We start from the raw sequence: 17,082 nt of genomic DNA on the forward strand, positions 1-17,082 counted from the left end.
AGTTTCAAGAATTTTTAAACTTATAAACTTTCATTTGATCTGAAGCAATTATTTTTTTGACTTTTCAGTTCACCAAAAATTTATAAAAATCTTGGATTTGGTTCAACATAAAACATTTTTTTCTCTTCTTCTAATTGTCAGTATAATGAAAGATCCATTATTCACCCTAGACAGAGGGAGTCTTTCAGTTAACTCCAGTGAGCTCTGGCTCAAGTCCAAAGTGCAACGTGTTCTATATCCTCTCATAGCAAACTAAAGATTTCTTATTTGCATGCACTGTCCCTGTCACACTGATTGTTTCTCTTCCAGGCTGTTCATTGCCTTCTTTGCATTGCAAATTAGAGTAATTTGCAGGACTATGACAGAACAAAACTTCTATATTCCATTGTGTCATTAACAATGTTGGACAGATCCTTGACTGGTGTCAATTGACACAGCTCCACTGAAATGAATGGATTTAAAGCACCTAAAGATTTAGTCCAGAATGTAGGGAACAGTTCCAGTGTAACTGACAGTATAAGACTATGTGGGTCATTGTATTTTTCAGCCTGCTTGCCTGGGGCAAGGTGAAAATTGTCTTCTTAGACAAGAACTAACTTTCTGTCTTTTTTTCTTTTTTTTTCTTTTTTTTTTTCTTTTTTTAGCCTTAAAAATGTTCCAGAAGGCTTTGGGGAGGGCAGAAGTAGTAACTGACCTCCCTGAACCAGACAATGAGGAAGTGGAGATAAGGAGCATCCTAGAATATCTTGAGAAACATGATCTGGTATGAACAGTCTCTATGGAACACAAAAACAGTTTAAATGAACCAGCCTCCTTCATTTTGCCTCTCCTGTAGAAGCCAGCTTCTCCCCTCCCCTGTGATTCATCCTACCCTTCTGCTTACTTGATTTGATTCAGTCTATTTCCCTCTTACACATCTTATCAATGATTTAGATAATGGCATTGAGAATACACTTACAAAGTTTTACAAAACAAAAAGAGCAGTCCTGTAGCGGCTTAAAGACTAACAGTGTTATTTATTAGGTGGGACAGACCCACTTCTTCAGATCTGGAGAATAACTGAATTTGCACGTGATACCAACCTGGGAGGGGCTGCAAGTGCTTTGGAGGATAGGGTTATAATACAAAATGATCTGGACAAACTGGAGAAAAGGTCTGAGGTAAACAGGATAAAGTTCAATAAGGATAAGTGCAAAGTACTCTATGTAGGGAGGAGCAATTGGTTTCACACATACAAAATGGGAAGTGGCTGTCTGAGAAGGAGTACTGCAGAAAGGCATCTAAGGGTCATAGTGGATCACAAGCTAAATATGAGTCAACAGTATGACACTGTTGCAACAAAAACAAGCATCATTCTGGGATGCATTAACAGGGCTACGTCTACACTAGCCCCAAACGTCGAAATGGCCACGCAAATGGCCATTTCGAAGTTTACTAATGAAGCGCTGAAATGCATATTCAGCGCTTCATTAGCATGCAGGCAGCCGCAGCGCTTCAAAATCAACGCGGCTCGTCCTGACGGGGCTCCTTTTTGAAAGGACACCGCCTACTTCGAAGTCCCCTTATTCCCATGAGCAGATGGGAATAAGGGGACTTCGAAGTAGCCGGGGTCCTTTCAAAAAGGAGCCCCGTCGGGATGAGCTGCGCGGCGGCGAGCCGCATCAATTTCGAAGCGCCGTTGCCGCCCGCATGATAATGAAGTGCTGAATATGCATTTCAGCGCTTCATTAGTAAACTTCGAAATGGCCATTTGCTTGGCCATTTCGAAGTTTGGGGCTAGTGTAGACACGGCCCAGGAATGCCATAAGCAAGGCACATGAAGTTATTCTTCTGTTCTACTCTGCGCTTATTAGGCCTCAATGGGAGTACTGTGTCCAGTTCTGGGCACCACGTTTCAGGAAAAATGTGGAGAAATTGAAGAAGGTACAGAGAAGAGCAATAAAAAAGATAAAGATCTAGAAGACGTGACCTATGATGGACAACTGAAAGAACTGAGCTTGTTTAATTTGGAAAAGAGAAGACTGAGAGGGCACAGAACAGCTTTAAAGTACCTAAAAATGTGTTAAAAGAGGAAAATGAAAAATTATTCTCCTTATCCTTTCCTTACTCTCTGATGTTAGATCAAGAAGCATTGGGCTTAAATTGAGGCAAAGGAGTTTTATAACATTAGAAAAAACTTCCTAACCAACAGGATGGTTAAGCATGGACATAAATTGCCTAGGGAGGTTGTGGAATCACCATCACTGAAGATATTTAGGAGCAGGTTAGACATCTACCAGGGATGATCTGGATGGTGTTTGGTCTTGCCACAAGTGCTGGGGACTTGACTCAAGAACCTCTCAAGGTCCCTTCCGGTTCTAGTACCCTATTGTATATATTCTCATTCCTTCCCTCCTGATCCATTTTACGAATCACAGTAATTAAAATTACATTATAATCCACATAATTTGTCAAAACCTACGTTAAAATTTCACTTTCCCAAACATCAACCCAATTCACTGTTTTCTGTCCTCCTGGCAGCTGTCTGTAGAGCACCAGCTCCACATCCTGAGAAACCTAGAAAGAAAAATCAGTGTAGTCACTCATCTGAACAGTGACCTGGCCCAGCGGCTGATTGACATCACATCCATCAGTATAATCAAGAATACGGTAGTAATATTAGAAAATGGCTTTCTCGTTAGGTAATAGTGCCATGAACAATAAAGATGAGCACAGGTGTCCTGGGCATGTCAAATGGCATGTGGGTTTCAGAAACATCATAAACTGAGTCGCGATTTTATCAGCTCTCATGAGTTAAGTAAACATACTCAGTTTTCTTCAATAACTGAAGTGAACTCTAACAGTCTCTGTGGCACGTTTGGCAAAATTACATTCTAATTATTTTTACTGTATGTGAAAATCCCTCTAAGTACATTTTTTCTTCACTTGTCACTTAGTTATTTATTATTATGAATGTGTATTATTTCTATTATTATAGCAGTGGGCAGTAAAGAATCAGGGCCCTACTGTGCTTGACCTGTCCTGGAGTAGTTTGTTACCATTGTCTAAACAAGGAGTTTATATTTATTACTTTATTAGCATTCAGGACTGAGTTCATTCCTGATGTAACTCTATTAAAATCTGTGGAATTACGTTAAGGGTCCATTCCTTTGCCATAGGAATGGAAAATAGGGTCCCCAGGATGAATATGATCTGTGAAAGGACTGTAATTACAAAGATAGGGTACACCCCGAGTCTATCAGATTGCTCACTTTTCTAGTTCTCTCATGGATTGCATTATCACCCCCCGCCCCCTGCTTTTAGTCCCCAGATATGGTGCAAAGTTTCCAGATCTCAGCTGAATCTATTCAGTCCTTTACCTGACTCTTGGACTCTATTATTACCTTAGTCTTCTGACCTTAAGGATTCCACAGAGAAGAGACCACACTATATGTAATTCTGAGTGCATCTAATGAGGCGTTAATTTCTCTGTGCTGATCAAGGAGCTGAAGGAGGCACTTGAGGAGGCTGCCATTGCCATCATAGTGGCTGTTGGGAAGCACTGCCCAGGAGAAGTCATGGCTACACTGCAGGAAAGATTCCAGACCAAGGTCCTGCCCCACCACAGTGTCCTCTGTGCGGTGGCGAAGCTCTGTCAACTCAGTGGTACCATCTTTCTGAACTTCCAGTTGTCTGAGTTTCTTGTTAGATTAGAAAATGTTTCATGTTATTCTCCATGGAACTGTTCATCTGTGTGAACCTACTAAACAGGTCTGAGTTAACTGGGCTTTTTCTGTACACCCTTCCTATAGTGACCACTCGAATGAGGCAGGTCAAAAAATTTCCAGCTACACTGGTTTTCAACAGAAAAATTGGGTTCAACAAAAAAAAAATAGATTTTTTTTCATTTAAAGGTGTCCATTTTCCTTGGTAGATTTTGGGGGTTTACTGGAGGGGGTAGGGTTGTTTGTTTTTGTCAGAATATTTCAGCCCCAAACCTAGGGATTTTGCTAAAAAGGAGAGTTATAATGCCTCATGGGAGTTGTAGGTTGCTCATCATAGTCCCTTTCTCCTTTGAGCTGCAGTCAGAGGCATGACTATACCGTCCATAGTAGACCATCATCTCTCCTCAATATGAGAGGAGACAGTATAGTGTTGAGGTCCTGGCCACGGTGCATTAAAGCAGCTGTACTCCAGCTGGGCATCCCAGACAAGAGAATTGGATGGGGACATGAAGAGCAAATTGCAACTTCCATAAGGCACTAAAACTCCCATATTCAGCTAAAAGCTGGTGAGGAGAAGACAGGATTTGAGATATCTACACCACTCACTGCTGAAGGAGCATCCTCTCGTCCTTTTGTGACAGATTGCCCATAGCTTTATTGTGGCTGTCTCAGTGGTGGGAGAGAGTTTGAGCTCAGGAAAATCATAGTGCTTGTGTTTGGTAGAGTGTTCAGGCTGCTCTTTCCACACACCACCTAGACTGCAACTGACCCCAAAAGAAATATGACCCTCTTCCACCTTTGTACTGGACTGCTAAGCTTCGTTGGCTGCACCATCCAAAGGGACAATGAAATAGATACACTCTTGCCTCAGACTAACTTTGGGGCAGTGCAGCTTCACGCTGCCTACACCACAGGCATATGCTTTAAAGGTACAATATGTGGTGCTTGTGGTCCATGTAAGTTCTGTACCCTTGTGTTTTTATATTCTCATTTGTGTCAGCTCATGCTTTTGGCTGCAGCAGGAATGCCAGTTTGTCAGAGACCACATCATCCAGTGATTAATCTTGGCTTCTTGCAGGAGCCACTGGCAGCAAGGAAGGTTGAGGTTATTAGGGGCTTGAGGGGAAGGATTTGCTTCTGGGTCCAGTAAAGTAAACCTCCGAAACAGGAAGAGAAGGTACACAGTGGCTACTGTTAGGGAGCGAAGGAAGAGGTAGGAAGTTCTCAGAGTGAGAAAGTGTAGGTATAGCTGTCTGAGGGGCCATCTGGGTATATTTCCAGGCCACAGATGGAAGATCTATCATCCTAGAAAACCTCTGTATGCTATATATGGGTAGATAATGAGGGGAGAACCCTTCATGTTATAAGGTTCTGACATTTATAAAAAATTATAAAAACTGCTTGCTTGGGAAGCTGTTTACTAAGGTATCAGCCCACTTGGAACTGCCCATGAGTAATAGCTGCTTGTTGGAGGATCTTGAACTACATCTATAAAAATGCATAGAGTTGTCTGTCCTTTTTATGTATGTAATGTGAAACAAACACTCCATTGCTCTGTGGTGGGGCTGAGCAAGCAGATGGAATTCCATTAAACAGATCTCCTGTGGTACAAAAAGGAACATTCTGGAAACAAAGCTGATTGCATTTTCCTCTCCTCTCTTCCAGCAATGGCTCCCTATATAGGCACAATGTGGGATTGTATCCTGCCAGTCCTGCCCTTGGTAGAATCAGAAGAATATATGCTGGTATTTAGTGATGGTGAGAATTGCAAGTTACCTTGTTTTTAGGGATTTTTCCATTCCTAGGTCTGGATGTTATTTCCCACACACTTTCCTTATTGGCTTTATGACACGTAAGGAGGGGAGGGGAGAATTAGTATGTACTTGCCTAAGCACAGAGATTGCATTTTTGCCCAGCCTTATGTAGAACATACATGAGGAGAAGAAATGGGGAGGGGAGCTCCTTATACTGCTTCTTCTCCAGTTGAGGCCCAGCTGCTACTGAATCCCGCCTAGCCTATATGGATGAGAGTCAGGGAAAAGGCAGGAGAAGCAGCTGAATATGTAGGTGAGGAGATCTGGTGAAGTGAGTCCACAGGAGATTGTCAAACATCAGCACAGACATATTAAATTGCATTCAATACTTGAAGAAAGGTGGGTAGGGAAGTCAGGGGAGATTGACAGAACATGGAACCCTGGGTAGGAAGATAGTGAACGTGTAAGAGGGTATGTTCCTAGGCTGCGTCTACACTAGCAATTCTTTCAAAAGATTTTTTTGGAAGAAAGGTGCTTTTTCAAAAGATCCCATGGAGTGTCTACACACACAAAGTGTTCTTCCAAAAGTAAATCGAACAAATGTGGCGCTCCTTTCAAAATGGCTCTTCCCTTCCCATTTCAGGAAAGTGCCTTCTTTTGAAAGTTCTTTTGAAAGGAAAAGTATGTAGACACGCCACAGGGTCCTTCTTTTGAACAAGCAGTCCTCATGACACCTGATTTTTCAGTCTCTGGCCTGTTCTTTTGAAAGCGTGGGGGCTGTGTGGGTGCTCTCTTTCAAAAGAGCAGATCGTTCTTTTCATCTGCTTTTTTGTGTGTGGGCACACTCTTTTGAAAGAAGTACTTTTGGAAGAGATCTTCCGGAAGGGCTTCTTTTGAAAGATCTCTGTAGTGTAGACATAGCCCTAATGTCTAGGCAAAGAGTCATTTGAATCCAGTGTCCTAAGTCACATTTTGAAACTTTTTCTCTTGCTGAAGACAATGTGCCTACTCCCATTAATGTACCTGTCACAGGGAGAAATATGCCCAAATCTGTTCCTCTGAGATCTGCAGGTTTATTGATCCATCATTTGCCATTTGTATCTAATCTCAGAGGATTAAAGGTCAACACTTCCTGTGAAATCCTCAGTCAATAAGACTCCTTTACCAAGTGAGATGTTGGGGCTCGGAATTGTCATGCATTTTTTTTCTCTCGGATACAGAGTGGCTAGGCCCCATGTCCTATTGACCATTCAACTTGCAAAGGCTGATGATGTAAACATGTCCTGGGTTTCTGGCAGAGTTTAAAGGGGAGTTAACGATGAATTCCAAGAAGGAGGTTTTCCGAACTGACTTGTACAATATGTGGATATTTTTCGTTTCAGCTATGGACTCCACAGAACTTTCTAAAAGGACAATTATTATTACCAACTGTGTAGTACAATAAAATTCTTTGGCTCTCTATACAGTACTAAGAGAACTCTCCAGATGCACCTCAAGATACCTGGCTGAGCCACCACAGGGATCTGAGGAGCTAGGCATTACCGGAGAAACAGCAGCTGCCAAAGCCTATGTTACTTTCCTCGTGCTCTTCAATAAATGGTTCCCAAGTGCAACAGGAAAGGTGAGAAGAGAAAATCTTTGGCACTGAGTGTTTTTGCAATATATGTGTATAGTTTGAAGAGTGAATGAGTGCACTCATCCCTCACTATACAAGCACAATTTGTTCCCAACTTTCTGCTCGTAGGAGAAAACTCATAAGAGGGATACTGAAATCTTATTCAAATACAGGTAAAAGTCTCTGATTGGTTCCTAGTGCTCCTAACTCAGTGAAGGAGTGGCAGTATGTGGCTGCTTTTGAAAGGTAAGTGGAACTTGGGGTTGGGGAGGGTTAAAGGCTGGGGGCAGTTTGGGGTCATGAGTGGGAGAGAGGGTTAAAACCTTGTGGCAGTTTGGGTCTGTGAGGCAGGTGGAGGGGTCAGGCTGCTGTATGTTGGGTGTGTGGGCTGGCAGGGGGTTAGGGGGGCATGTCGGGCTGCGGTAGGTTAGGTCTAATGGGCTGGTGGGGGCGTCAGGCTGCTGTGGGCCAGTTTGTGGGGCTGGTGGGGGGAGGCATTAAGGCTGCTGCAGGTTGTGGCCACTGGCCCAGCGTTGGGGGTCAGGCTGCTGTGGGTTGGGGCTGGTGTGAGAGGTCAGGCTGCCATGGGGCTGGTGTGGGGGAACAGCAGGGGGATTAAGGCTGCCGAAGGTTAGGGCCGCAGGGCCGGTGGGGGGTCGGGCTGCCACGGGTTGACGTCACAGGGCCAGTGGGGGAGCAGTCAGACTAAGGCAGGTTGGAGCCATGGGAAGGGGATTAGGCTTGAATTAGCAGGGGCAGTTCACTCGTCTAGTGAACGAAGGTAAGTATATGTGTCCCTCATTAAAGCGAGTACTCGTAAATAAAGTACTAGTTTAACGAGGGATGAGTGTACAGGTAAAAGGCATCTGAAAGCCTGCACTGTACATTAAACTGTCCGTTTTGTCTTAAGGTGACCAGATGTGCCAATTTTATGGCCCCCAATATCTGGGGCTCTTTCATATAGGTATCTGTTACCCCACACCCACTGTTCTGATTTTACATGTTTGCTTTCTGGTTACTCTAATTTACCTATGGTACATTTGCCGCCTCGATGACAGTAGAACAAACTTCCTTCACATCTCTCTCTGCCTCTGAGAATGTGGCTTCATTCCCGATGCATAGGAACCCACCATGAGAGAGAAAAGCAGGCTGTGAAGTGAGTGAGGATGGCCTAGGACACTGTTCTGTTTCTAATGCCTTCATGATTTCAACAGAACTAGACCATTAACTTTTTGAGACAAGATATTGTTCCTAGTTCTACAGATGGTGAAGATCCAAACAAGAGCCATCATGTGACTGCATCCTTGAGTTGTCAGACACCTTAAAATAGTATCTCTCTGAAGTTTCAGCTGTCCTTTTTATGTCATCTGGGCATTATCACTGAATCCTAATCATGAGAGTTTAAATTTCAACATTATAATTGTTTCAAGATTGATCATTTAAGTACAGGTTGAACTTCTCTCATCCAGCACCTCAGGAGTTGGCCAGTGCCTGATGACAGAATTTGCTGGACCCACAGAAGGTCAATATTGCCTAGCACGATACCAACTGTTCCACTGCTTAGTGGGCTCCTAGAAGACATTTAGGGGCAATAACAGCTAAATAACAGTACTGAACATGGAGAACCAGGACTCGTGGCTGTAAACAAAATTTATGGGACCACAGGACACTTGGCCACACCCATGATAAGTGGTTGTCCAGCTAACTAAATTCATGACAGATTATGGATGTTACCAGAAGAGACAGTGCTAGATTATAGAGGTTCAACCTATAGAAACATTCATCTAACATGCTTATCAAGTATATTTGGACTACAGGTGACACATGTAGTTCTGAGAGATGTTCTCCTTTATAAGATCAGTTTTCAGTTGGTTAGAATTTCAACTATTAAAGCTGGAATTTGCCTTGCCAGGAATCTGATTTTTTTTTTCTTTGAGAGGTGGAGAGAGCAGGAATTTCAGCAAAAATGGCTCAGCTGTTTCTCAAAGCAAGTTGAGAGGAAATACATTTTGCCCATGTTAAAAAAATGTTTTACTGAAAAACTTTAGACTAAAGCATCTATGCACTGGGACTTGGGTTGAAATTTTGCAGTGGAAATTTTGCTACTTCCAGAGCTGTGCCTTCTGTTTCTGTGAAAATTTACCCAAATGTAGCCAAGTTTTAACCTTGTGAAGACCCAGTGAATGAAGCAGGCATCCTGTGGAAAAAAATCCTCATGTCCTGTGATTATGTAATTAAAAACTGTGTATAGAGCATATATAAACAAGAAAGCAGAATAGGGTTGCATACACAACCTAAATTCTGGACTTTCCCAATTTTTTAATGTTTCAGTTTGCACTCTCAACCTTCTTTTATCATAAATAGAAGTTAAAATTGGGAAAGCCCTGTTAGATCATTTTATCTATCCCTGGGACCAGTGCTAGGTTGTTCTCTGTGCTGCCATTTTCTGAGATTTGGCTAATGTGCAATAACTTAAGCAATGAGAATGCTGCACTTCTGTTGTTCCACATCCTGATAGCTTTCAATACAACATTCAATAATTATATTACTCCAGACTGCATCCTAGGTTCTAAGTTAGTTGCAGGGAGGGGATAAAGAGGACACCAGACATCATGAAGAAGAACAGATGTAGATAGAACAAGAGAGATTTGGGCATGAGGGATGTCACAAATTTTTATTACATTTTTAACTCTTGGAGGAAAGTGATTTTTTTTTAATGAAGCACAGTAAACTGGCCAATGATGCAAACACCAGTGAGGACACAATAATAAGCAAAAGGACCCAAACAAGTAAAAATAAAGGTAGCAAATTTCACTATCAAATTCAACCAGGGAAAATTCAGATTAATACAGATGGTGGGGAACAGTAAGGGAAAATAATGTTCTTATGTTCTTATGTTCTTAATGTGAAATGCAAATATTCACTGGAGGAGTAATATTAAAACAAATGTCAGTGTGAGGATGAGTACAACTAGCTGAAAATTTACCATGTAAAACAGCAGTGATAGATCTATGTGACTTGTCAATCGGTACACAGAAGCATCCGATCGCAGACCTCAGAAGTGAGAGACCTTCTCTAGAATGTTTTGGTAAAATAGCACTGTTAAAAACTCACTTCATCAGATGCATCTGATGAAGTGAGTCTGTGCTCACGAAAGCTCATGCTCAAAACTTTTCTGTTAGTCTATAAAGTGCCACAGGACCCTTCGTTGCTGTTACAGATCCAGACTAACACGGCTACCCCTCTGATACTTGTTAAAAACTGTAACTCTTTCTGGGCACTTCAGCGCTGAAAATACATGGCCATGTTGCTAACTATGCTCAGTCTCAGCTGGAAAAGTTCCAAAGTTTATTCCTTATCTTTTATTCTTCCTGTGTAGGTGATGGAAGTCACACTGGATGTGATGGGCCAGCTGTTTATCATCATGTCTGTTCAAACACTGAAAAATCATCTTCAGTGTTTGATCACAGAACTCCTGCATCAGTATGGGACCAGGATACAACATTTTTATGTCACAGAGGTGAGCAGTCCAAGCAAATATGTGGCTAAAGGATTTAAATTGCTCATCATTACTACGGAACCATTGCTTCCATATAGTGGGGAAATACTGAATCCAAGCCTAGGCAATGTCTGCAAGGAGCTGGGCAGGACAGATAGCCAAAGTAAGGAATAGCCGAGGAACTGATTGAAACTCTTTCAAAAGAAAAAAAAAAGGGAAGAAAAAAGAAAACCTGAGAATGTGACACAATCAGGTGAATCACTGGCCTGATCTTCGGCGATGGGAGATGATGGATGCAGGGACCTATGGAATGAAGCATATGGTCTACTTCTTATCCCAAGAGATTCAGGAAGTATAGAGAGAGGTGTGGAATAAATCCAGCCATTGACAGGATATGTGGGAAGCCTTTCATAACAAGGAGAGTTCCATTGGCGATAGGTTCAGTCGATAATTACTGAAGATTTTACTTTTCGTTTCTGCAGTGCCTGTGCCATCTTCTGGATGCTGTACTCTGCCACAAAAAATGGAGTAAGAGGCTGTACCAAAGTCTGGAAAATATCCTCAGTACTCTATTCACACAAGTAAGGAGATTGACTCCAGTCAGGAGTGGGAAATTATGTCACTTTGCTCCAGCTGTCTCTCTCAGTTGATAGTTGATTTGACTCTTTGCGGTTGTCTGTTCCCCGTCACTTCCCTGTCTCTTGGTCTGTGCTGTTTTGTCTCTCCGGTATCTTAAGGATGAGTGAAAAATCTAACATTTCTGCAGAGGCTGTCAACACGGAAATTTTAGGATGTCTTGGCTGGCTATTTCTTTGAGCATGGAATATAAGTTCCAAGGGTGGAGCCACTGCTCTTCCCTTTTCTATCATCATAGATCTGTCCTTCACTTGCTCTTCTTTTATCTATCATTCAGGGCACTGCCTTTCTCTCAAGCGAGCTTTGTCCCACTCTCCTCTGGGGTCAAGAAGTAGGTGAAGCTTTCTCCTCAACCAGAAAGGTTCATCACAGGACCTCCCCTGAAAGCAAGAATCTAACAACCCCCTCGTGGAGAAATTGCATCTTTTGACACATTTGTCTGGGTCACACAGACTCTTGTTCTTCTGTTAATGGAAAAGTTAACAATATATTCAAGACTGTCTTATGACACTCCTGTCAGGCTCAATGAAGGAAATACATTCATTCTCTTTTGGAGGAGCTGGTTTACTAATCTTCCTGGGGTGACCACAGTTGAAGGTCTAGGTTTCCCAGCTCTTGTGCTGTTTCAAATCGTCGTTTGCTGTGGCATCATGTGTCTGTGACAGGGATTTCGTCTGTTTTCAGGTTTGCACTAAGACTGAAGTATCTGATACACTAAGTAAGTGGAACCAAAACTCTGCATTGAGAGGCTTCCAGGTGCTGGGTAAGAACAGAAATAATCACTGAAATGAAATAATAGTAACAGGATCTCAGATTCCTCATTCTTCTGAGAAATTTCATTTGGAAATGAAGCTGTGGGTTGTCTTCCTTTTACATCACCTGTTACTAGCCAGATTTCTCTTCTGCCAGGCACTGTTTATCCAGAGGATATTATGACTTTCCTCAGAAAGCAGATGGAGGGTGCAGAAGAGGTTGAGTGTACTGCAGCTCTCACAATTTTGAGAGAAGTTACCCAGGAGCGTAAGTAGCCAAGGAAAGCCTGGGGAGCTTGTCTACTGCTTGCTTGTACTTGGTCTCACACTAGCAAGTGCAATCTGCTCCTCACTTTCCCGAGCTCTAAATGAATGTGTCAAACTGACATCAATTATCAGTGTACATCTGACTGTCAACCCAGTGGACCACGTCCCTTTTTGGCTGACTTCATTGGAAACCGTGTCCTGGCTGAGAATCTTTTCCCCAGATTTTTGGAGCCAGGGCACATTGAAGTTTGGTGTTAGAACTTTGTATGTGAATTTCTGAACAATTTTATGTTGGAAATCTGAATCTTAAGCACACACTCTTAATATGGTCACAACATTACTAGTGTATTAGTGCCAAATCTTCAGCTGGCATAACCCAGAATAGCTTTATTCTGTCTCAGAAGCAGTCAGGCAAAACGATTCTCAAAAGGACAGTGGCGTCTCTCGTGCTTGGATTGGTGGGTGTGGGAGTCAGGTTTGCAACCCACTGAAAGAGTCCTCACGTATCTCTGGAGTGATTTAATGCTATGGTGCATCATGCAGTGGTAATGCTGGTAATGGAAGTTAAAAAGAGTGAGGTGCTTCTCATGGTAGGCTCCAGCCTGCCAAACCATCTCTCTATGTTCCTTTCAGCTCCCCATATGGACAAAGTGAAAGATACCATGGTGCAGTCTGTGGCTGTCATCATAAAGGAAAACAGCTATAAGGTAAGAGAGTATTCAAATGTCTGGGAACCAACTTGTCTTACACATCTAGGGTGGGAGATGAATTTATAGCATCACTGGTGTAACTAATGGGAAAGATTTTGCTTGTTAGGCTGGGGAAGGTAGTTTGCCCTGCGGCTTTGACAAGAGATTTCATGCAGCTGCATTCTCTGATCAGCAAGACCAGGTCCTCTACTGAAGAAGTACAAAGTAAAAAAATCAGTTTTGGGAATGACCATTAATAGTACTTGCTTGGATTTTTAAACATCTGTGGCTATGTTCATTTGTGTATCTCCTGCAGGTGAAAAGTCCCCTCTTGCAACTGATTAGAAGTTTTGCATGCTGTGGATATCTTACTTTGCCAGGAGGCAAGGTACTTGTGGATTTTCTCATTCGGCAGTGTGAGGTCCCTGTTTGCACTGTGGTAAGAAGCAGAAAATCTTCACCCGTAATTTTTAATCCTCTTGTCTTCTTATTACCCTTTCCCTGGATCTTTCAAAAACACACACAACATTGATATAGAAAATATCATATTATGTTCTGTATAATTTTCTTTTCCTTTTTTGCTGTGTTCACCGCTATCCACCATTTTAATTTATTTAATTTAAATGGATGGCGACACGTATGTTTTACCCCCAAAATGTAGGTGTTTTTTTTTTTTTATTAGAACAAAAAAATACAACTCTTAATGTGAATGGGAATGATTTCACTTCTTGAATTTTTCACTGAAAAGTGCTTTTCGGGCTGGCAAATTGGAATAAGGAAGGGGATTTAATTGGGCTTCGCTGTTTTCTGAAGGACCACTCTGACTGACCCAAGCAATTATCTTTTAGACATTCCTTTAGATACCTGTGGCCACACAACCACTTAGTCTGTCTCTCTTCCCCTCCATCTCAGTGTGATTAGAAGGGAAACAGATGATCTTGCCCTGATTTTTAATCTCTCTATAGAAGTCTGAAGATGACTGGGATGAAGAGGCCGTCCATATATATAGTATCAATACCTTAAAACTGGTAAGCATAAACACAGATAGGCTGATAAAACTTTTCAATATTTCTACCCAAAGGGTTCCCCCTGACTTCCTTACCTATGTATGGAGATATATCTATCGCTTCGAACTGGAGGGAACCTTGAGAGGTCATCATGTCCAGTCCCCTGCACTCACAACAGGACCTTTCACCATCCCTGATAGAATTTTTTTTTATTCTATTTGCCCCAGATCTCTAAATGTCCCCCTTGAGGATTCAACTCTAACCCCTGGATTTAACAGGCCAATGCTCAACCACTGAGCTATCCCTCCCTGCTAAAGCTTATCAAAAGGTGTAGCAGGAGGCCTGCTGAGGTGTCCCTCCCTACCTGACCACACTAGTTGGGACATGCCTCAAAGGGACCTTCCTTTGGATGTGTTCCTCATGACAGCCATCAACCTGCAAAAAAGCCTGTCTGACACAAAGAGGGAAGTATGTGGTAGGCGAGGAAGATCCTGCTCAGTGCTGAGTTGCTCTTGTGAGAGGTTGAGTGTGCTTAAACCCCTTGAATTTCTTTGTCATTCAAGGGTGGTACATATTGGCTCACTGGTGGAGCTTAGCTTAGAGGAGTGAGGACCATAATGAGATGGAAGAATCAAACAAACCAATATAAATTTGCATGTGCTATTGCAAGAGGCAGAAAAAGGCAATTCTGCCATTAAATAAGAGATTGGGCTTCTGTAGTATTGGTAAAGAAGTATCAATTTGTTTCCACTGATAAAAGGAAAATCAAAAGGCAGTGTTATAATAAAGATGTCAAAACCTATGCTGTCTGTTGCTTGCAGGTACCCTGGAAAATGTTATTGCAGTTTGTGTGCCCTCTGGAGTATGCCAACACTTTCATCCCTGTCTGCAAGACCTTGACATCTTTGTTCTTAAAGTCAGGGAAAGGAGGCCTATCTCCTTACCTGGGGGAGTTACACCGACGACGTTAGTATCAGAACAGCTACATTTAATTAAAACTTCTTCATAATAAAAAATGTGAATGAAACTTTCTGCTGGCGAAGGTTACAGGACATTAGTGAGATACCTAGCCTTCTAGCAAGAGGCAATCCAGTTTTTGTGGCGTCTTGTCTGTAACAGAAGTTACCCAAATTCCCTGTATATGCTCTTACATTACATATGGAAAGAGACAGACAACCAATGAAAGTGCTGCATTTCATGCCAGTTTTCATACACTCACCAAAACTTTTTTTATCATTCATGTTCTGAATGCTAGAAATCTATAACTGAAAAGCCTGATGAGGAGGGAGATAAACCTAAATAGAAGCAGATATGTACAAAAAATTGTCCCAGGGAGGTAGTTATCAGGATCTGATATATTGGTTCTACCTTGAACTATTTGAAAAGCAAAACAAGTCTTTATTTATAAAGACTTAGAATGGGACTATCTCCTACAGTTCATACTTTTAATATAAACTGGATTGGGATACCCTAATTAGCAAAAAGGAGGAAAGCAAAGCCCAAAGAGGTATAGATGTGCTCTGGAGCTGCCATAATATAAGTGTATATGAAGACAATGGTGTTCAAAAGGCTCCAGAAGCTGCATAATTGCTTTCCGTTTTGTGAGCATCCTTTTGTTGACAAGTTTTCTAGTTCTGATGTGTCTTAGTTATCCAGTCGTCTTTCCATCCAGATACTTCTCTCCGCTTACCCTGTAAGTATTTTTAGCTATGTGACTGGTAGGAGGGATGCCGAGAGGAGCTGTTGACACCCAGCAAGATGTTTAAATGCTCTGTTTTATTACTGGTCATACTCAGCTGTTCAAGAGTGACAAAACTGAACCTAACCTTAGAACAAGTTAGACGATGACACTGACAGACACACTACTGAGAGGCAGAAAAAACTGTGTAATGTCTAAATTACAGCTCAGTTTGTTGCCCCCCAGCTCTCCTGTACCAGAGATGTACTCTTTCAATGAACTTCTGTTTCTTTTTTATGACAGCGGCTGAACTCCCAAGCCCTCAGTCCCTCCTGCTACACCTTTTGGTAAGCAATTCTTCCATAATTCATCTGTTTGGTCCGTTTAGTTCAATAGTAAATCATAAAACATTTAAAATGTGTCAGCTCTGAAGCCAAAATTGACAGTGGTTGCTCCATCTTTGCCTCTCCTAAATTGTAGTGGATGGAGATGGGCAGTGGTCATTTCCAAGGATTATCTCCCAGAACTGCAAGTGTGCACACCCTTTCTGGATCACTTGGGGGTCTGTGGTGATGACTGGCATTGCAACAGGCCTTTATGGCTATTCCTGTGAAATAACCTCTGATGTGACAAGATCTGACAATGCCATTTATCCTCAAAACAAATAAATCTCTCTCAGGCCACCCTGATCCCCATCACAGTATGAGCAACCTTTTAAGAGACAAAATGAAGCATTATAGTTGATTCTCCCAACCATTCCTTTTGCTACCAGGCCCTTGAATTGAATGCTGGCTCTTCATTTTCCAGGTGACCGCATTGGGTCCCTACAAAGATGGAGACTGTGGGGTTGTTGCTCTCCAACTGCTGCATGCCCTCCACCCGCTCAACTCTCTTCATCCTGTGATGCATTCCGATTTGGGACAGCTGTGGATGGAGATGATTCCAGAGCTTATACAACATCTAGAAGGCAAGATAGTGAGAGATGGGCTTCCCAGAGCAGCTGATGAGCATGACAGTTAATTCACAGTACACTTGCATGATCCTTGGAAGTAGTATGCATCTGTGTCAAGGCAGATCTTATAAAGCGATACAGTCCTGCTCCCACTCAAATCATTTGAAGTTTTGCCTTTGATCTCAGTGGTAGCAGCATGTAGGCTGAGAGCGGTTTATCCAGCCCAATGCACCACTGTGAGTTGACATTTGCTCTTGAGTCAATACACTGCAGACCATTTCTTCCAGCTTCAATGGATTTACTTCTCAGCCTACATGCACAAACATACTTCACACTTTCTATTGACTTATGAGTGATTCTTCTTTCTTTTCCTGTATGACTAGAGTTCTGATGACTGAGGCAGGCCAGAACTTCTCCCCACACTCCTCCTCCTGAGTCCATTAGGGATTTTCTTTCCTAGTAGCCCCGGTTCCCTGAGTCAGGCCTCGAAGGGAATGAAAATCTGTTTGGCAACTTTGTCTTTTTCTAA

At 42.3% G+C, this 17,082-nt stretch overlaps 1 protein-coding gene across 1 annotated transcript in view; it reads left to right on the forward strand.

Annotated features, from left to right (window-relative positions):
• Positions 1 to 17,082, forward strand: part of LOC142010136 (maestro heat-like repeat family member 5) — a 78,649-nt gene that overhangs the window by 14,914 nt on the left and 46,653 nt on the right. The window contains exons 3-12 of the mRNA XM_074988399.1: positions 645 to 763; positions 2,521 to 2,649; positions 3,483 to 3,645; positions 6,925 to 7,079; positions 10,453 to 10,735; positions 12,118 to 12,228; positions 12,861 to 12,934; positions 13,233 to 13,355; positions 13,882 to 13,944; positions 16,409 to 16,576. Of these exons, the coding sequence (XP_074844500.1) occupies positions 645 to 763; positions 2,521 to 2,649; positions 3,483 to 3,645; positions 6,925 to 7,079; positions 10,453 to 10,735; positions 12,118 to 12,228; positions 12,861 to 12,934; positions 13,233 to 13,355; positions 13,882 to 13,944; positions 16,409 to 16,576 (1,388 nt within the window). The remainder of the gene's footprint in view (positions 1 to 644; positions 764 to 2,520; positions 2,650 to 3,482; positions 3,646 to 6,924; positions 7,080 to 10,452; positions 10,736 to 12,117; positions 12,229 to 12,860; positions 12,935 to 13,232; positions 13,356 to 13,881; positions 13,945 to 16,408; positions 16,577 to 17,082) is intronic.

This window comes from Carettochelys insculpta, chromosome 3 (assembly GCF_033958435.1).
Source record: "Carettochelys insculpta isolate YL-2023 chromosome 3, ASM3395843v1, whole genome shotgun sequence".
Lineage (NCBI taxonomy): Eukaryota > Metazoa > Chordata > Testudines > Carettochelyidae > Carettochelys > Carettochelys insculpta.